This window comes from Fistularia commersonii, chromosome 20 (genome assembly GCF_037954325.1).
Source record: "Fistularia commersonii isolate RoL2024-O1a breed Wild chromosome 20, RoL_Fcom_v1.0, whole genome shotgun sequence".
NCBI classification, from domain to species: domain Eukaryota; kingdom Metazoa; phylum Chordata; class Actinopteri; order Syngnathiformes; family Fistulariidae; genus Fistularia; species Fistularia commersonii.
In genome coordinates this window covers 2,588,944-2,610,339 of record NC_141303.1, presented here as the reverse complement: position 1 = coordinate 2,610,339, position 21,396 = coordinate 2,588,944, and the positions used below count along the sequence as shown (strand labels likewise).

General features: G+C 42.1%; 2 protein-coding genes across 9 annotated transcripts in view; one reads left to right on the top strand and one right to left on the bottom strand.

Annotated features, from left to right (window-relative positions):
* Positions 1–14,917, top strand: part of LOC147222576 (mitogen-activated protein kinase-binding protein 1-like) — a 41,425-nt gene extending 26,508 nt beyond the window's left edge. For 3 of the 6 annotated variants that reach the window (XM_086166708.1, XM_086166706.1, XM_086166705.1), the window contains exons 26-33: positions 824–890; positions 1,535–1,681; positions 5,398–5,576; positions 5,985–6,572; positions 6,667–6,754; positions 8,706–8,998; positions 10,488–10,573; positions 13,304–14,917. In XM_086166708.1, the coding sequence (XP_086022834.1) occupies positions 824–890; positions 1,535–1,681; positions 5,398–5,576; positions 5,985–6,572; positions 6,667–6,754; positions 8,706–8,998; positions 10,488–10,573; positions 13,304–13,564 (1,709 nt within the window). In that variant the 3' untranslated portion in view covers positions 13,565–14,917. The remainder of the gene's footprint in view (positions 1–823; positions 891–1,534; positions 1,682–5,397; positions 5,577–5,984; positions 6,573–6,666; positions 6,755–8,705; positions 8,999–10,487; positions 10,574–13,303) is intronic. The other 3 variants (XM_086166707.1, XM_086166709.1, XM_086166710.1) reach the window with 3 other exon arrangements.
* Positions 14,918–15,060: 143 nt separating this feature from the next.
* On the bottom strand, positions 15,061–21,110 carry LOC147222575 (uncharacterized). 3 transcript variants are annotated; one of them, XM_086166712.1, is made up of 7 exons: positions 21,059–21,110; positions 18,469–18,515; positions 17,813–18,287; positions 17,700–17,767; positions 17,487–17,575; positions 17,176–17,347; positions 15,061–15,589 (listed from the first exon to the last, which is right to left on the bottom strand). In XM_086166712.1, exons 2-7 carry the CDS (start codon positions 18,508–18,510, stop codon positions 15,431–15,433), a joined length of 1,005 nt encoding a protein of 334 aa, XP_086022838.1. In that variant the 5' UTR covers positions 18,511–18,515; positions 21,059–21,110; the 3' UTR covers positions 15,061–15,430. The 3 variants fall into 3 exon arrangements, with proteins under 3 accessions (XP_086022838.1, XP_086022837.1, XP_086022839.1); XM_086166713.1 differs by adding an exon at positions 16,811–16,908 and having other exon boundaries at positions 15,455–15,589; positions 17,700–18,287; XM_086166711.1 differs by having other exon boundaries at positions 15,063–15,589; positions 17,700–18,287.
* Between the last annotated feature and the right edge of the window lie 286 nt (positions 21,111–21,396).

The following is a 21,396-nucleotide window of genomic DNA, read 5'->3' as shown; positions in this document are numbered from 1 at the left end:
ATGGATGATAACAATAATAATAATAATCATCATCATCATAACAAATACAAAAACAACAACAATAATAATAATAATAATTATAATAATGATAACAAAAATGTCTACATGACAATGGATGGAAAATAATAATGATAATAAGAAGAACAAAAAATGTCTACATGACAATGGATGGAAAATAATAATGATAATAAGAAGAACAAAAAATGTCTATATGACAATGGATGGATGGATGGATAATAATAACAATAATATTAATTTCAATAATGATAATAATAATAATAATAACAAAAATGTCTATATGACAATGGATGGATGGATAATAGTAATAATCATATATTTAATTATAATAATAAACATAGCAATCATAATAATACAATAATGATAAATATAATCACAAAATAATAATCACTGCAAAAACAAACATAATAATAATAATAATGTTAATACGCATCATGAGAATCACAATGATACACTATAATAATAAATAATGTCTTTTTATGGTGCTGGTCTCCATATGTGGCCCTGTGATGGACTGGCAGTCAGTCCAGGGGGAACCCCACCTCATCCCCGGCGACTCCGACCCACAGCCCTGAGTGGAGGGTAGGCGGTATAGATAATGAATGAATGAGTGAATAATTTATGTTTCTAGGGAAAGAGAAGGCGAGGCAAAGGCGGGTTTCAAAGATTTCTGTACGTTGATGCCGCGAAACCATGTCGGACCCACGTCACCCACAAATGCGTACACCTGCGAGAGGAGAATCGAGTAGAATCGGTGTTTTCCTGCTATTTTCCCATCTTCCTAACACTCTGCGTCCGTTCGCAGCCGAGCAGAGCAGAGTCCCGAGGCTCAGTATGTCTTCACGCTTCCTGGCCAGAGGACATAATAACAGGTACTGTTGACCATTCCAGGCCAGTGTGTACTCCCGGCTGTAATTACCAACCCGTGTGGGCACGAAATCACTACTCTGCTAAACCATCTGCGCGCCCTACCGATCCAGCCAAGGCGTCGGTATAAATGACATAGTCAGCTCGGGGGGGGGGGTTCGGTCGGCTGAACAAGATCGGCCTCCCTCGTGCACGTTCGCTATGCTATTTCTATTTGCATTCCTGGATGCGCCGCTGGGAAGATAACGCGCCGACTGATAAACCCCCCTATTTATCGACTGAAAATTGAGTCTTATTAAATGTTTTCATTATCCGACGTGCTGTACGTGGTTGAATCGCGGTTTACATCCGGTGACGTCTCGCCGTTTTCAAATTTCAGCGCTGATGAGAGTAAGCGATGGCTCGTAGTTACCGTAGCGAGTGTTTCATCGGTGTCAGATTGCGTGCTCGGGCGGAGCTCAGTTTCACAACAAGCAAGCCAGGATACCTGCGTGCTAACCGAGCGTTCCATAACTAACTGATAGGGTAACGTCGGTTTGGGAGTAAAAACTGCCCACAGAGGGGAGAAAATAAAATACCAAAAACTGCAGCGAATAGTCGGGGTTTATTCCCTCATGTAACTCCTGTAATATCTTTCTCCCCCGTGTAGGTCAGTGCCTCTGTTTAACAAAGCGGTGGTGAAGGAGCAAGGCAGCTGCTCTCCCAAACCCCCGGTGTCAAAAGTCCGGCCCCTGATGAAAGACGGCGGCGGGGTCAAAATGGAGGACGCGAACCCTGCGTCCGAGCCGGGGGCAAAGTAAGAGAGAGACCTGGGAGGTTTATGGTTACCCGGACGACAAATACAAAGAACGCGCAGTTGATTATACACGTGTGCGCATTTTTCGGGGTTAGCGTTTTAGCAGAGATTAATAATTCATAGGGGTAAACAAAAGGCGGAGGGGACCTTGACTCTTAATTGAATTAAAAATATCACCTAGAATAATTGTCCTGGTGCAAATAGATTAGACTCATTTACTGCAGCGGAAGCTGGAAAGTCCCAAGGACGCGGGAGAAAACGATGGCATCCATCAACTGATGCTTGGCTTCTTCACGGGAGCGTGATGCAGTGTTTTCAGCCCAAACGCACGGGTCTGAAGGTCAGCGGCGTCTAAGCGGCAGAGCGGCGCTTCCTCCCTTCCTCCCCCAGCGTCTGTGTAACCTGAGCCGGATCCGCATCAAGCCCCCGCGCTCTCCGTCGTGACGCCTTCAGGCTCCCGGAAGCCGGGTCCGAAAATCTTTACGCCGAAACGGCATCTGGACGGGAAAGGAAAGAGGAGGATGACGTTTAGGAGGAAGCTACGAGTCGAGTGATAAAAATGATAATTTCAAACAGGAAATGTGTTGGATGTATGATAAGGCATTCGGATATAATTTGGCAGAAACTGGATGCCTTTTCAAGATTTTTAAATGTGAAATTTGGCAGCGAGAGCTCCCGGCTTGGAGTACGTACAGGATAATAAATACACAAGTTATGCACAAAGTGCACAGTGCAGTCCAGAAGGGCATGGTACATACATCTAGCAGCAGGATGGCATGAAGGGTGATGTGAATATGACTGAGTTTAAAGTGCAGTTTAGTGCAAGGAGGTGTTGGGTCTCTGAGATTGGTCTTGCTTGTGTTGAGGATGAGGTTATTGTTAGAGCACCACTGAGTGAGATGCGGGATCTCTTCTCTGTCGTGGGTCTCATCGTTGTCTGATATTAGTTCCCTAAACTCACCGCCTGAGGCCGGTTGGTGAGGAAGTTGTAGATCCATAAACACAGGGAGGCAGGCAGACCCAGGTTGCGGGGCTACAGGGCCAACCTGTCCAGGAGGACGGTGTTGAAGGCCGAGCTGAAGTCCACAAAGCATCCTGATGTAGGTGTGGGACTGGATGAATCATATCTTCATAACTTTCCACATTTTTTGTTATTGAGTTCAAAACAAAACAAAGTCCATCTTGAATGTTCTTTGCAGCAATAATTACTATTATTAATACAACCAATCCTATTCTCTGAATCCTCTTCTCTCACAATTAGTATGATTGTTATTAGTAATAATAACTAATTAATTGATTGATTAATCAATAAATCTATTATCTATACCGCTTATCCTGCACTCAGAGGTGCAAGAGGTCACCAGTCAATCCCAGGGCCATGTAGAGAGACCAACATTATTATTATTATTATTATTATTAGCAGAGAAGTATGTTAGACTGGTGCAGGACATGTATGCTAGCTGTGAGACAATGGTGCAGTGTGCTGTAGAGGTAACAGAGAAGTTCAAGGTGGAGGTGGAACTCCATCAGGGATCAGATCTGAGTCCCTTCTTGTTTACAGTGGTGATGGACAGGCTGACAGATGAGGTTAGACAGGAATCTCCATGGACCATGATGTTTGCAGATGACATTGTGATCTGTAGCCAGAGCAGAGTACAGGTTGAGGAAAATCTGGAAGGGGGAGGTATGCGCTGGAAAGGAGAGGAATGAAAATTAGTCGCAGCAAGACAGGGTATATGTGTGTGAATGAGAGGAACCTGGGTGGAATGGGTGGCGATAAGTGTCAGGAAAGGTGGACAAAACAGTGGTGAGACCAGAGATGCTTTATGGACTAGGAACTGTTTCAATGACCAAAAGACAGGAGGCAGGGCTGGAGGTTGCAGAGATGAGGATGTTGAGATTCTCTTCGGGAGTGACCAGGATGGACAGGATCAGGAATGAGTCTATCAGAGGGACGGCACATGTTAGATGTTTTGGAGAGAAGGTCAGAGAAGCCAGACTGAGATGGTTGGGTCATGTGCAGAGGAGGGATTGTGAATATATTGGTAGACGGATGCTGGAATTGGAGGTCACCAGGAAGACCAAAGAGAAGATTTATGGACATAGTGAGAGAGGATATGAAGGTTGTTGGTGTGAGAGCGGAGGCTATAGAGAATAGGGTTAACTGGAGAAGGTTGATCAGCTGTGGCGACCCCTGAAGGGTAAAGGAGAAGAAGAAGAAGAAGATTATTATTAATAATAATAATATTCAATCATCACAGTGGTATAGACAGTCAGTGAATGACAGTGAATGAGTCCTGTGTATCCAAAATCTTTAAACCGTAAACGATGTCACAACTAATAGACTTTTCATCACCTCTTCCTCCTCCATCCTCCAGCTCTGTGTTGAATGATGCCCAGGATAACCCTTCCCCTGCCTTTAAAAGACGTCTATGACACAGTAGTTTTGCACCACTGATGGGATTTATTTCCCATCTTTGTTTTTAATCTCTGGAGGTCAGTATTAAAGATTGTGCGGAAAAAGGAGGTCAGCCGAAGAAGAAGAATCCCCTCAACCGCTGCTTTACGGAGAACATGTACACGCTAAGCCATGCTGGTCTACATATTAATAAAATGAAAAAAAGAGGTGTTGATGGTTAATACACCATTTACATTTTCAAGGAAGTGAATAATCACAGGGGTTGCATATTCGTATTCTACACGATACCAGTTTTAAAATAAGTTTCATATTTCAGTGTTAGGAAATGAATGTCGGAGTTTTGCGCCTTTACATAACTACATGTCAGTGCTAGGTGGCTGATAGAGACGTATAGAGAAGGTCAGAGGAAGCTGGATTATGCCACTGTAGGCCTAGGAAAAGCATACAAGAGGGTGCCAAGAGAGGAACTATGATACTGTATGAGCAAGTCTGAAGTGACAGAAAAGTATGTCAAACTGGTGCAGGACATGTATGCCATCTGTGGGATAATTGTGAGGCTTGCTGTGTGTGTGACAGAGAAGTTCAATGTGGAGATGGGACGGCATCAGGGATCAGCTCTGAGCACCTTCTTATTCGCAGTGGTGATGGACAGGCTGAAATATGAGGTTAGACGGGAATCTCTTTGGACCGTGATGTTTGCAGATGACATTGTGATAAGTAGCGCAAGCAGGGAGCTGGTAGAGGGAAATCTAAAGAGGTGGAGGTATGCTTTGGAAAGGAGAGGAATGATGGTTAGTTGCAGCAAGACAGAATACATCAGAATAAATGTATGTGAATGAGAGGAACCCATGTGGAACAGGAGGGCTACAGGGAGTGGAGATAGAGAAGGTTGAGGATTTAGATTTTGTAAAGTTTAGAGACAGCGGGAGGAGGAAAAGAGAGGTTGCAGAGCTGCCGGTAGCAGAGGTGAAGATGTTGAGGTTCTCTTTGGGAGTGACAAGGATGGATAGGATCGGGAATCCATCAGGAGGACGGCACATGTTAGATGTTTTGGAGAGAAGGTCAGAGAAGCCGGACTGAGATGGTTGGGTCGGGATAGTGAATATATTGGTAGACGGATGCTCGGGTTGGAGTTCTAGAGGAAGACCAAGGAGAAGATTTATGGACGTAGTGAGAGAGGATTTGAAGTTAGTCGGTGTGAGAGAAGAGCATACAGAGAACAGGGTCAGATGGAGAAGGTGTGGCGACTCGTGAAGATCGGTATGAGGCGACTCAAAGCTGCGATGTTGCTTCTCAGCAGGGCGGAAGCAGGTGTCGCAGACAGAGACTGCACGCCGACCCTGAGACCCCAGAAGAAGAAGATCTCTGCATCCAGCCTTTGGAGGATGTCCAACCCTCCGGCCAAATCCACGCTGGCGCTGGACAGAAGCAGATGTTTGCAGAAGTCCCACTCGGACCAGAACCTGGCCTCGGACCGTACGTCCCGCTCCGTCCCGACCTTCTCCGCGGATTTTCCGATATTTCCTTGTCAGCGCTTCATTTACATTTCACGCACCTATCAGGCTTAAACTGCTTTCACGGAATAGAAAAACTGCATATTCTAGTCATCTAATTTTAGCAATTATGCCAAAAAAACACATTTCTGCAAGAGGCCATTTCTGTCTGTGAAAACCAGATGTAAATTTAGCCTTGAAAAATTTAAATATTCCCGTCCTCAATTACCAGATTCTATTACATGAGAGATTAATGCATTTTATCTTTGAGACTACGTGTCATATTTTCTTTTATGGAGAGAAATGATTTTTATTTTAATAACAATTTGTCGCACTGTGTTGAATTTATCAAGTCATTAATTGCTTCATTTTCATAATTCCCGCTCTACAGCTGTTCCCGGCGCCGATCGTCCCGAGCCGCGCGAGAGGCCTCAGCAACTTTCCCTGCATGGTGTCGCTCCCAAACTTTCATTCCACGTCTCCTCTCCGTCCTCAGGCTCCCCGCCGTCCCCCGCGTCCCCCCTGTCCTGGGAAAGCCCCAAACTCAAGCCGCAGCATTCCTACATGAACCCGACCGCCAGCTCCATGGCCAAAAGTAGCCGCTCCTCCTCGCTGGGCGAAGACATCCAAACGGGCTCGTCGCCTTCCTTCCCCAAAGGCAGGGAAGCGTCGGTGGACGCGGAGACGGAGCCGCCTTTGCGCTCCTCCTCTCCGATGGCGTCTCTCCCCTCCCCCCCGACGTTCCCGCTATCGCCTCCCTCCCCCGCTCACCCCCCCGGCGCCGCGCTTTCGCCGACCTCCTCCTTCGTCCACGCCGTCCCCCCTCCCTCTCGCATCCCCCTCCCCAAGCAGCCTCTCAGCCCGCGCCGCAGCCTCTGCCTGGAGGTAAAACCCAATTCCTCGCCGAGCGCCTGGAGGGCCTCGACTCCCGCCCTCGACCCCGCGTGCGACGTCTCGTCCGCGGCGAGGAGCAAACAAGGTCAGACAGCGCGCCTCGCCCCGCGCCGCGGCTAGGGACGCTACGGCTACTGTACGGAGCTAACATGTGTGTCACTTTGTGTTTACGTCCTCAGATCTGGGGAGACATCTCTCACTTAATCTGGATCCATTCCCACCGACGGCCTCGTTCCCGGCCAGGAAGAGGTTGTCGTTTTCCGAGAGGTACGTTTTGACAGCATCTATCCGTCAACTCCTCGCAATGATTTTAATTTTAATGATCTTTTATTAAATCAAGGAGAGGGATGGTTTTCTCTGGTCAGAATATATATAAAAAAAATTAAAAAAAACACAGCATAAGTGTTAGGATGGGTATATATACAGGACTGTCTCAGAAAATTTGAATATTGTGATAAAGTTCTTTATCTTCTGTAATGCAATTACAAAAACAAAAACGTCATACATTTTGGATTCATTACAAATTAACTGAAATATTGCAAGCCTTTTATTATTTTAATGTAGCTGATTATGGCTTACATCTTGAGAAAACTCAAAAATACAATCTCAAAATATTAGAATATAATGAAAAAGTAATTTTTGTTTTTTTAATTGCATTAAAGAAGATAAAGAACTTTATCACAATATTCAAATTTTCTGAGATAGTCCTGTACACACACACACAAACACACACACACACACACACACACACGTATATGTATAGATAGATATTATTTGTGCTTATGGATGGATGATACATATTCGCATCCCGCCGCTCTTTGATTCATCTGATGCAGCTCCCTGTGGCTTTTGAAAATAATGAACAAATATGTAATTAAAATGTATTTTTATTTTAGTTTCTTCATTTTTAAAATGCAATTTCAAATTTATTTCAATTCTATGAATTTCATTTTGATTTTAAAATGATGGTGATCTTATAAAACGTGTTGAAAAATATGTCGCTATTTCTGCACTCGCCAGTGAAGGGACAGCACACAGAGAGAGGACGCCATTATTGTTTTGCTACCGGTGGATCATTTAAGTTTGTTTTTTTTCATAAACGCAAGAAGGACTCAAAAAGATATGAAATATTTTGCTTAAAAGTAACCTTCAACCCCACGTCAAAATGTTTGGTTGCACGCAGAAATGTCATTTCATTTTCTCTGCAGTTGTTGCAACACATATTTTGTTTATGCATTGCATAAAGGAAAAAAATAATGTTATATGCCGTGTTCATTCATTTTAAATTTCAGAAGGGTTTTGTGGCTCCCGGTGTTTTCTTTACAGTGGGGAAACGGCTCCAAATGGCTCTTTGAGTGGTAAAGGTTGCCAACCCCCGGGCTCGACCAGAAATAACACTGTAAAGAACCACATATATGACAGACCATAACAGAGCGTTCTGTCTATTTTTTTATATGTATATGTATATATATATATATATATATATATATGTATATATATATGTATGTGTCTGTGTGTGTATGTGTGTTTATGTGTATACACATATGCATATATACATGTATGCACGCACACACACACACACACACACACACACACGCGCATACTGTATATATTTATATATATAGACTGATTTTTTGATCCCACCAAAGGGAAATTCATCAATCGTGACTGTGTGTGTATGTATATATTTGTATATACACAAAAAACACAATAATATAAACACAAAAAAAAGGAGATTTGTATGTGAAAAAAACATCTATCTATCTATCTATCTATCTATCTATCTATCTATCTATCTATCTATCTATCTATCTATCTATCTATCTATCTATCTATCTATCTATCCATCTATCGATCTATCTGCACTTGTGTGTATAACTATACAAACACACACACACACATATCACATGTACATATGACTATTTATTGATATGTAGATAGATGGATTTTTAGCTGTATTTCACACACAGTTAAGAAGTGCATTTTTGTTTTTACCCTCCACTCTTTTTATTGAAGCATGGAGAAAAAGAAAGTCAGGAAATAGAAACAACATTATACAGAAAAAAGAATCCACCGACTTATATGTATATATTGTTGTACGACCTATAAGGTTATAACTGTAACATGACTAGTTTGCACATGGAAAAAATAGTTCAATTCAATCCAGTGTGACAGTATTTGCACTGTCGCTGAGCGCAGGGTGTGTCTTTCCCTGCAGCTCCAAGGATGCAGGACAGGTGGCCGTGACGGAGGAGCGGCCGGCGGCGTCTGAGCAGGCTCAGGCGGCGAGCGACACCCGCACCCAGCCAGGTCTCACCTCCCCGATTCCCTTTACTAACCTGTTGGTCACGCCTCCTCCTCCTCCTCCTCCTCCTCCTCCTCTTCGCCATCATTCTGTCTCGTCGCACTTCTCGCCTTTCGACGTCCACCCCGTCTGTCAGCCGGCCTGTCCGTCTCCTGCCCCTCCGCCTCTGTGGCGGATCTCCTGCTGCCTGTGCCAGGATCACCCTGGTGAGTTCCTGGAAGCATTTTAATTCCATACAGCCGGGGATTATCCTCAGGGCCCCGTTTTTTTTTTTTTTTTTTGAAACGAATCTCTGGAGCATCACGGTGAAAACAGTGGACATTGCAAAATGTCTAACCTTTGACCTTTGATTATTTTGACCGGCGGGCCACATTTCTTATTTAATTTTTTATGCGCGGGCCGACTAGGTATCATGTAAATTGAACAAAATGAAAAATTCTATTTTTTTTGGCATTTTATTTAATCTTTAAAATCATTCATGATCATATAAATGTATTTTGTATGTAATCATCCATACAAAATTAAACAAAAGGAAAAAATAAGCAGTTTCTAAATTCAATAATGATTGAAAATACTTTAAATAGTTTAAAAATATATAATTTTATGAATTAAAATATTCAAAGAAAATAGTTTGGCGGGCAAAATGGGCAAAGTGGGCCAAAAAATGCCCAGATCTGCTTTTAATCCAGCACATAAGAAATGCTTTGCTTTTTTTTTTTTTTTTCTCATCATTTCCTGCAAATTTAACAGTGTTTAATACCGTGTAGTCGTGGAACTGAAACTTCATACGACTTGGACACTATGAACACGCCGTGTTGGATGCAAGTCTTTTAAAAATATCCTTTTTGTTTTCTGCTCCTGAAATTTTCCTAATTGAAGTTTTGCACCAATCAAAGCTCTCAAGGGAATGATCTTAGCATAAGTTAGCATAAAGGAAACCGACTATATTTCAGAAAGCAAAAAAATTGGTTGGGGGACAAGAGGGGGGGGCTTTGCGTGCCCTGGGGCCTCATAAATTGCAAATCTGCACCTGCTTTTCATTTATCATCACTCGCTGCGATGATGCTTCCCCATCATCGCAGCGAGTGTTCCGCTTGTGCCCGGGCGCATCACATCCGAGCAGAACGAGGATGATAATCTGTAATGAAACCTCCCGTAGTCGGAAGCCAAAGACGCCCGAGAGTTCCCAGTTAAGTGAGTCGCGCCGCAGGTCGCTCCCCTCACGTCGCTCGGAAAAATGAAGCGAAGAGTCGAGACGCCGAGGTGCCTCCTGAAATATCTCCTTCATCCTGTTTTCCACGCTTCTTCGCCCGCTGCCGTGCGGATGCTAAGCGCCTCACAAAGGCAACAGATTTATTTTCATTTGAAAACACGGGCGCCATTAAGTGATATCCTGTCCGTGTTTTATGGCTCCGGCTGTGTTTTGCTGCAGGTTGTGAACTGTGAAATCATTTTTCACAGCCCTGCGAGGATGCCTCTCCTCGGCTGCGTTCGGCCGCCTCCTCGCGCCCGTTTTATAGTTTCTTCTTCCTTCACGCTACTTTTCTCTTTTTTTTGTCTCTGTTTCTCAACTGCTCGCTCGCACACTTTTCACGATAAACATCTGGGTTTGTGGGCCTCTGCCCTCCTGTGCACGCACATCCTTTTACAACGCAAACCTCAGAGGGTTCATTCTCTCCATTCCCCTCTGTGCAGATCACTCCGTCACCGTGGAAACTTGCAGGCAGACTGTTACTGAACTCCAGCACAGTTTGCGGAGGACTATCATGCTCTATTCTACGGTCAGTGTTTGTGTGTGTGTGTGTGTGTGTGTGTGTGGTCTTCTTTAGTTTGAATAATAATGATACATTTTACATTTACATAATAATGATATATTTTATTTGAGGTGCCTTATTAAAGACTCAAGGATACTGTACGGACAAAAACATAGACACACAATAAAGAGCCAGAGACAAGTAAAAATAAAACAATAAAAAAACATATGTACATACATTTATACTCATCCATACACACATGCATGAATACATACATACATATATATATAAATATATTTATTATATATATAATAAAATATAAAAATATAAAATATAATATCAAAATATGAATATATATATACATATATATAAATATGATCATGTATGAAAACATAATATATATAACAAAAATACTATAATATATATATATATATATATAGAGAGAGAGAGTATATAGAGAGTATATATACATATATGTGTATATATAAATATATATATATATGAATATAAATAAAAATATCTATCTATCTATCTATCTATCTATACATACATGCATACATACATACATATATATATATATATATATATATATACAGGACTGTCTCAGAAAATTAGAATATTGTGATAAAGTTCTTCTGTAATGCAATTACAAAAGCAAAAATGTCATCCATTCTGGATTTATTACAAATCAACTGAAATAATGCAAGCCTTTTATTATTTTAATATTGCTGATTATGGCTTACATCTTAAGAAGACTCAAAAATTTTATCTCAAAATATTAGAATATCATGAAAAAGTAATTTTTGTTTTTTTAATTGCATTACAGAAGATAAAGAACTTTATCACAATATTCTAATTTTTTGAGACAGTCCTGTATATGTATATATACACAGTGGCCCCTTAAGTTACCTTCTACTTTAAATGTGATTTTTTTTAAGATACAAAGCGATTCCAGCAACTTATCCTTGAAATACAAAAGCGTGTGCGTGGTGCGCCAAACCACCTCCTACTACTTGTATACGCTGCTACATCTTCATGATTTTTCTTTTTGATGTCCCTTCCATTATTAATATCCTTCTTTTTCAAGATTTTTCTATATTTATTTCTTGAGTTTTTAGGGTCGGGGGGGGTAGGTTGGTTGGATGGAATTGATTCATTTTCTGTTATTTTAAATGGGGAAAATCTATTAAAGATACAAAAAAAAAATCAACATACCCACTTGCTGAACAAATTAAATTTGTATCTTAAGGGACCGGTATATGTATATATACTTTATATACACACACACACACACACACACACACACGTGTACATAAATAACTAAAAGTGACAGCAGCTGGCACCAGGTGGAATAGGCATCTTTGACGTTTTTGGTCATGATTTGAAATGGGGAAATAATCGGGTGTTCCTGAGTTTTTGTTATCGTTTAATTTGAGTAAATTTAGTTTTTTTTTTTCGGCGTTGCGGTCAGTGAGAGAGGTGGAATTGAATGTTGGATTTCGAGGGGAAGAAGGTTGGTGATGAACAGGAGGGGCCTGTAGTCGAATGACCCGATGCAGTCTTGCAGAGTTTTCCCCACTTAAAGTGCTTCTAAAAAGTATCTGCATGCACTTTAAGGTTTGGTGTTTATTGTTCGTTTATTTTGCACGTCACTGTTCATACGCACTCTTATTATTTTGTCAATCTCATGCCACGTCCTCACAATAAAGCTGAATTTGACTTTGAATAAAGCAGATTTAGCATCGCGCAGCGGTTAGCGCTTCTGCCTCACAGCGAGAAGGTTCCCGATTCGATTCTGCGCGGCGTCATCGTGTTCTCCTCGTGCCTGAATGGATCCCTCCGGCTTCTCAGTTTCCTCCCGCAGTCCAAAAACATGCAGGGGGTTCAAGGATTCGAGACTTTAATTTTCAATACACAGAGTGTAATAAAATTTAGAAATTGCTGCTCCAAGGTTCAGTGGAATCAAAACAGACAAAAAATAAAACAGCGTTAAAAAGCAGGACACAACACAACAATACGACAGTAGCAGCATCTCTGGGTTGGAGATATAAACAGAAAAAAAAAACCAACAATATAAAAAAAAATATATAAAAAATATAAATAACAAATACAAGAATAAATAGATAATTATGTAGAGAGAAAAAAGTAAAAAAAAAAAAGGGTTTATTGCGAGGGTTTATTGCCAGGGTTGTACCGCATTTATCGTGAAGACCGCTCTGGGGTAAAAACTGTTTTTCAATCTGTTTTTTTGTCCTAAACCACCTTCTTGATGGCACTTGGAGTAAGTGTTGGCCGGGGTGGGATGAATTTAGGATGTTGTGGGCTCGCCTGAGGCGGCGTGCGTTATCGATGTTCACTAAATTGCTCAGACATGAATGAGGGAGCGAGTGGTATTTTGACGTGTGAGTGGTCGTAATTCTCTATATGTGATTGAGTCCAGGATGAACCCTGCTTCTCGCCCCGAGTGCAGGATAGATGCTAAAAATGATAAATAAATGAATTAGATTTCAATGACAATCGGATCCGATGACCTTTTTCTTCTTAAAAATCTGAAATTCTTTAGTTCCCGAGGAGTTTTCATACATGAGGAATGTACCGTGTTGTAGCAATGCTCGGTGGACAAACATAGAAAAAAGTTTAATTAAAAGAGAAAAAAAAAACAAATTAAAAAAGATAAAAACATGAGCAGGTAGCGCAAAGAGTGCTAGCAGCTATAACTGTTTTTTTTTTTTTTTTTTTTTTTTTTTTTTAAAGCAGATGTTGCACTGCGGCCCGGAGTCCACTGAGGACGGAAAGGAGATGAAGAACATCTTGTCTGAGGCGCTGCACGCCGCCAAGGCAGACCTGGACTCCTTGCCTCATTCCGCTTTACAGGGTGAGGAGCCCCGAGGGGACCGAGAGGTCAAAGGTGAGGGAGATAAAGCCCTGGCTCTGCTGGAGCAGTACGCCGAACTCCTGGTGAAGTCGGTTGAGAGGAAACTGGACACCAACTGGACAAGGCCCGAGGAGATGGACTGATGTGTGGCGTTTGCATCTTTGCACATCCTGTAGGACGTACGAGCGCCGCGAATCACACATTCGTACGTTTGCAAAAATAGGAAATGATTACGAGAAAGTGATTTATACGTGAAGGAAAGGGGAGGAGTATGTAGTGAAGAGTGAAGAGCGAATCAGATTGCCTTATTTTTTCTACTCTGGAGTAGTTTTTCTATGCAGAATAAATCAGAATGCGTGAAATAATGATGTAGTTGGCTGAGTCCGCTCACTGGAGCCCCCTAGTGGTTGGAATCAGAGAAGCGGGCTGACGCATAATGACAGTTATTTAAAAACAAATAACGATGAACTTGGATTGTGAAAGTCCCACTTATGAAGAAGAATGTACCTAATCATTTTTTTTCTTGTAAAAAATATTTATTCGAGTTTTAGATGTCTTCTTTTTATTTTTTTTTCTTATTTAACTGCATATGAAAGGCTACAGAATGCACGTTGGGAGATGTTAACCGGATCCATCTTTGAACCGCAGCCTATATGCATCCACTGAAGAACAAATACGACACAGATATTGCATAAATACACTGGTTCCCGTAAAAAATGATCAACAATCTTTGTCTGCGAACAGGATATGTTACCGGCAGGCTCCGGGTCACAGGATTCATTTATCATACCCCCTGCTTATACCAATAATCAGTAAGATTATTTTCACAGTATTATTTCTGGGGTTCATATTACAACTCCCCTCCTGGCCAGCATCGAATGGAAAAGTGTCCTTCAAATGTGAATGTCTTTCGGGGCATAACGACGTCAAGAAATTGCGGCCACTTTGACCAGAAGTCCAACGGGTGAGGAGAAAATATAAGTGATTGTGGAATGTTTCTTGTGTAAATTGGACATTAACGGCAACGCCGGAGGGGAGCTCAGGGAGAGACCCTGATGAATAATCCATGGATGGACTATAAATATCTTTGCAACTTTTCATTTCGGCCACTTTGCGTCACGGCAAACTCCAGCCAGAGACACCTGACGGCGAAATTTAGGTTGGCAACTGCGTTTAAGAGCGAGAGTATCAGACAATGAAACAAAGCCAGGTTTATTTTGTGCCAATCCCCCAAATTCCGGACGGTTAAAACCTCTTAAAATGTTGAATTTCATTGTTTTATGTGCAAAATGTGGTTTGCTCATATTTTAATGGTCTGGCAGGCGGTCCAGTGACACCCCCTCTTACCCACTGACAGCCAGACTTAGCTTGGGGCCCCCTGTGTGCAGGCCTGATGCTGCACACAATGAATAAATTAATCAATGAATCAATGTTTTCATTCAGTTAATTTTCAACTGTGACTTTTCTATCTGCCCCAAAGAGATGTGTGTGTGTGTGTGTGTGTGTGTGTGTGTGTGTGTGTGTGTGTGTGTGTGTGTGTGTGTGTGTGTGTGTGTGTGTGTGTGTGTGTGTGCATGCGTTGCTGCCGCTGACCCTCTAACCAAATAAAAGAATAAAACTCAAACATTATATTCATTCCTCTTCATTTTAATTCATGTCACAACCAACCAAACCACGTGTTGCAGAGCCATAAATTGTCGACACCATTATTTTGCATTAGCAGTTTAATAAAAAAAATTGAAACCAAGCTTCATGTCTATAAGTTAGTGTGTATATATATATTTTTTCAAGCAAAATGGCAGAGGAATTAGATTGAGCTCAGCTCTTATTATTAATAGATCACACACACTGACTTAAATGTTGTGAGGTGATATTCCTGCACAGTGGAGGGTCATAATTTGAAGTGTGTGTGTGTGTGGATGTCAGCCCGCGTGTTTATGTGCATTTGTGCATATCTCGCAAGCGGTTTCCTTCTTATTGATTCGTGCACTTGCAAATGTTTGCACCTCTCACGGAAGCGTCTCCACGTTGACGTAGGAGAGGACGACGTCGTGCAGGATGTTGATTCTGTCAATCCGGTTGAGTTCTCGGACGCGGTGCCGGAACTCAAACATGGGGATGTTATTCACCGCCACCCTGAACGTTTCGTGAGTGCACAGGATCTTCATCTGGAAGGGGGAAAACACCACAACCGCATATTTAAACGGTTTATCGTGCACCGTCCGTTTCAGCGGGTTGGCCCCGGAGCCCCTCAGAATGCGGGTGCGGGGTGACGTCATATCCGGCCCTCTGCAGCTCACACTTGCAGCCCCTCCCCCTCCCCTCCGTGAAGAGGCGTTCACGGACCGGCGAGAAAAATCGTTTATCGTAAAACTTCTACCCCTCATGTGGAAAATATGGCGTGTACGTGGTCTCTGGATTGAAATCCACGCTGTAACTGTGGATCTTGCAAAAAAAAATGCAAACGTGTTTTTAAAGATTTGTTCTAGATCGTGCAGGTTTTAACGTTTTAAGGTTGTTGGTGGATGATTTAAATCTTGCCACTGCAGTCCCGTTGTATTAAGAAGGGGGGCTCTGTGGGTCAGGTTTACCCGGAATTAGTCAGCCGAGGAAAGGTGTGACACACCGGTATTTTTATTGGATTTAAAAACAAAATACTGCGGAACATCAACAACTTCTGGCCGTGACGCTAAAGTTCTGTGATTCCAAGATAAGTACGTCCTTGCAAATCAGAACATTCTGGAAAAAGATAATACGGAGGCCAGATGCGGTCCCGAGCGCAGTTTCAGTATTTAAAACTGTAAAAAAAGAATATAATTTCAAAACAAAAAAAAAAGCCAAACACAATTCTATTGGCTTAAATATTCAAAAAAAATTCAAGTGACGATTGTGTTCACCTATGACATTTATGTAATTTGTCCATTTTTATCAAAAAAGCCACAGCAACGTGGTTAATGAGTGAACACCCTGGACTTATCAACACTTTCCCCAACAAGATCTTTTATAAAATGAGGGCATTTTTTACGAAGAAATATATATATTTTTTTGTTGTGAAGCCGGTTTTTACAAATCCTCAGACAACTGGTTGACCAAATAAGACAATATCCTTGATGTGAAAAGGACAAAAAGCCAAGTTTTAAGGAAATGCTAGCTTAAAAAGCTAGCATCAACAACATTTTACTGTCTATAATTATATTTTGTCTTTTGACATTGCCCTCAAAAAATCTTTTAAACAGGACATATAGTCTTTAAATTTGAAAAACGCAGGCGGGGAAAGAGTCGGGCATGAAAAGCGTGTTATTTTAGAGCATTCATTTTGGATGATAAGCCTTGTAATGACTTTTGTAGCTTGTTAGTGAGGTAAATGAGCAACAGGAGATCCTACTGACCTCCAGGAGTCTCCCTGCAGGACAGCACTTCCAATTTCTAGGACCTTCTTGCCAAAACGTCTTTCCAACCCTTTCCATCTTTTCAGCCAAACGTTAGCCTGACATTCACCATGGAAAGGTCAGTTAAGGGCACTGTGTGCGTTGAATTTTACACATCATGATATTTAAATATTCCTTTATCTCATGCTTTGTACAAAGCGTTAGTTTGGGTTAAAATCCGCGGAGCCGCGCTTTGCACTTTTTAGTGCTTTTGAACGACGCGCTAGCAAAGAAAAGCGATGCCAAAACATGCTGCTCAGAGCATCTTTAAGCAATCTGCATTTTTTTTTCTGCGGCATATTCAGATTCCCGTCTCCGTTTCTCACCTCGAAAGGGCTCCCAAGGGCGAAGGGGAAGGGCCCCTTGATGTCCCTCTCCTCGGGGCCCCAGCGTTCACCCACTTTGTGGTTCCGGACCAGCGCCTGTTTGCCTGCTTCGTTGAAGCGAGGGTTGATGTGAAAGGCGATGTCGTTGCCTCTTAGAAAGTTCACCGTGAACCTGCGGGAAACCAAGGCGTTTTTGTCTTTGGAGAGTATTTTCTGTGTTCTGGATGCCGTGTTTCTCTTTCACCTTCTGGTTAAAATCTAAATAATCTCTTACCTTCTGAGAAATAATCTAGAAGTCTGAATGAGCTTACATTTTAGCATCGGGTTTGATTTGACCCACAATGGTCATCATCATCTTGTCGTACACCCCTCGGGCCAGATTCAAGTTGTAAGGGACACTCTAAGAGAAGAGCAGATGACTTTCTATATATATATATTTTTTTTTTCCACAGCCATCCATCGAGCTTTGACTGCGTGTGGAGATTGTGCATTATAAAACTCCAAATTTCTTTTGTTTTACTCACCAGCGGTCCAGATGTTGGCGGGAGCCAGTGAGGAGGCGCATAAGCCGGATGCTGTCCGGGCCACCCCGACTGTCCGGGGTTGTACGGCCAGCCGGGGTGAGCGGGCCAGCCCGGCAGATGGGGGTGGAGGCTGGTGGCGGGAGCTGGAACCGGAGCGGGAGCCGGGAGAGGCGACGCGGCCGGCACCTGAACAGGTACCTGAGTTTGAACCGGGGTGGGTTGCTGAGGGGGCTGGTACTGGGGGCCCGGCCAGCAGGGCTGACAGCCCTGGCCCTGAGTTGGAATCGGAGCCGGGGCCACGGCCGGGGCGGGAGCCGGAGCCGGGGCCACGCTCGTGGTCGGGACGGGGGATACCGGTATGGCTTGGGTCGGCGCCGGAACTGTCATCGGGGGTGGGAATGACACCGGGGCGGGTTGAGTCCCGGGCCAGCAGGGGGTGTTCGGCTGACCGGTCCAGCACGGCGCCGGCTGGGCGGGTTGTCCCGGCCACGCGGGGAACCCGGTTCCGGACGGCAGGGCGGGCCAAACAGCGTTAGTCTGTGGGGCAGAACCTGGGGGGGGGCAGCCACCACACAAAGGGTCAGAATGCTGGGGGGGAGCAGGGGAGGGGGCGGGGAGAGAGAGATTAGGGTCAGGAGCGAGAATGGAGATGCGAGGGAGAGAGAGGGTTGACAGGATGGAGGACACCAACTTCACCAAGCACCAAACAAAACATTCACATGTTTTTTTTTTATTCAGATTGAAAATTGTAACGAGTTGAGTTTCTTACCAGTGCGGCGATCTGAGAGTGTGATGAGGTACTTACATCCATGCTGCCTGTCACAACACACAAGCGGAATTTATCATAAGACAGTCCGGGACAAACTGAAGAAACACTTCTTACTTTGCTTCATGTATGAGCAACAGTAAGTAGGTATTTTTGTTATAAACCAAATATATAAATATTGATGCGAAGCATCTAATGCACTGTGATGGCCGCTGGAACAAAGCTTATAGGTTTTCACATTTTTATTCAAATCCCCAAGCGTGACATGGCTGTTTTCCTCAGTGATGTTTCATTTATTTTAATTTTTAACAGTTGAACTTCAAATAAATAAGTAGTTCCCCCTCAGCATTGTTTCCGTGTCGCTATTCTCTTTATCTTGCTGTATAATTAAAAAAAAAAAAAAATGCATTAGTAACAAGGAGCATACTTTATTTTCCTCAAATCAGCTAATAACATTAAAGTGTTTAAGTACACTTCTATACAATTTAACACACATTAATGAAATGTATTTTGATCATCTCAGAGATTCACCTCAAAACAGATGAAAAATGCATTTGTATTCCTCCTGCCAACAATGCATGTCCACTCTGAGAGACAAATACACGCCTCCCGAAAACCTGTTTTTATCCTTTAACTCTTTAAATACCACTTTATTTCACAATACATCAGTTTACTTTTTGGTAAATTGATCCATACATGTTGCTGTAGGAACTTTAAAGGGCTTACATATTTCAGTGATTAGCTGTAACATTTCTTTTTTTGCAGCTGTTTTCTCTGCGTTTTTCAAGACGCCTCCTGTTTAATTATATAAGAATAATATATTCTATCCATGTTTGTATGAAAAAAGCTGACTTATAGAGATTATTTATGTCGAGCAGCGCTGCTGTCAAACTTTGGTTTGAAAAAAAAAACAAACAGTTGCCCTCAGTGACCACCAGAGGGCCCCGTAGATTGTGAAGACTTCCAGACGTAAGCAAACGCTTGGAGGACTGTCCAAGTCAGCAAGCGCTGATTGGACGGCGTGGGACGAGGTAATTGAATTGAGTGATGGGCCAAAAAATCATCCGGAGTCAATCAGGAACACAATGGCTCATTGACGCGGCCTCCGAGTCACTTCATCGACTCGGTCTTTGGCTCGAAATAAAACACGAACGTTGTGACCACAGATCATTTGGATAATCATTCAGGTGAACCCGTCTTGATGTTTACTCGTCCTTCTCACTCGTTCACTTATAAGTTCAATAGAGACACACAAGCATTCACTCTCTTGTCAAAATCTTCTTCTCGTAGCAAGTGGACTTGGTTTTCCTCCCTATGAAGACGTTGCACCTCTCATTCTTCAGTTGGAAAGCCTCTCAGATGAGAGGTGAAGCGTCTCCCAGGGAAGGATATCAAGTCCGGTTGCTATGAGAAGAGGAGTTTGACAAGAATTAACTTAAGATGACTGAGAACCTCCATAGAGATTCACATGACAGCTCAGGGTTTCCAATGAACCTCTTGCATGTCTGCAATGATAAGGAAAATGAATTAAATTTAGAAAAAAAAAATATATATGTGTGTGTATATATATATATATATATATATATATATATATATATACAGTTTTTATTTTTTTCTTCTAAATTTGTATATATATATTTTTTTTTCTTCTAAATTTGTGTGTGTGTGTATATATATATGCATACATTTTTTTTTCTAAATTTAATTCATTTTAATCGAAAAAAGAAATACTTTTTTATAAAAAAAAATATAAATATATATATATAAAATATATATTTTTTTTCTAAATTTTTGGATATATATATATACATGCTACCTTTACTACTTGCAATAAAGTATAACAATATAAGTAACAAAATAAGTATAACAATATTTTGATGCTTTTGAGACCCTAGCCCAGCGGTTGGGAACCTATGGCTTTTCCGGTGACGGCATATGGCTCCCAGACAATTTTGAGTTGAAAAAAAAAAAACAGTTTGGAACTGATTTTAAAATACTTGTGATATTTCTTCATAATACGGTGTCATTTTAAAGTAAACAGACATTAGATTTGAAGATAAATTTCACGGGTCACCCGTCGGTCGGGTCGGGAACCGATGGCTTCCAAGCTCGTCCGGGTCATTGTAAAGGTGAAGAAATCAATTTTATCAGATAGCCGACTAGTTTATCCTTGGAACGGAAAATATGGTGAAAAGAAAAAAAAGAAAATGATTACCGTGCATTCCAGGCTGCGCGGACAAAGGAATTTGCATTTGGATCTGCAGTATGTCTAATATGCAATGATAAAATTGCATCGATGAAACAGTCAAATATAAAGCGGCACTTTGAACAAATCCATGCGGCACCAGAGGTCGCATTGAAAGTAAAATGAATTTAATTTATTATACATTAAAAATACTATATGGCTCTCATTGAAATATATTTAGAAATATTTGGCTTTTATGGCCCTCCCAGTCGAAAAACCCCTGATGACGTTCTGATATTTAATGTGAAATTGTTTCGTCTCTGCACTGCGACCATCTCACACCGCTAGAGGGAAATACACATTCTTTCGTATCGGCCCCCTGGAATAGAATCAAAATATGAAAGTTACCTCCTCTCTTGTCTTTGGTCCGGCGTAGCAAACAGGAACAGGCTTGTGTGGGATATTTAGGTGAATTTCTCGGACCCGGAGAAGCAGGCTTTTATAGTGCAGAACCCCTCAGCACGAGGCCACTCCTCGCTCGGAGACAATGGAACATCTTCACTTGTTATAACGCATTCACGAGTAGCATGTTTACGGTGGAAACGCAACACAAACACGGATAATTTTCCATCTTTTTGCTCATATTAAGACAGTATGTGATTTATGTTTTGGTTCAAATTAAAGGACGTCAAGGTGGTGATTGATGGAGACTCCAAAGTGGCATTTTTTACCCGTCAACTGTACGT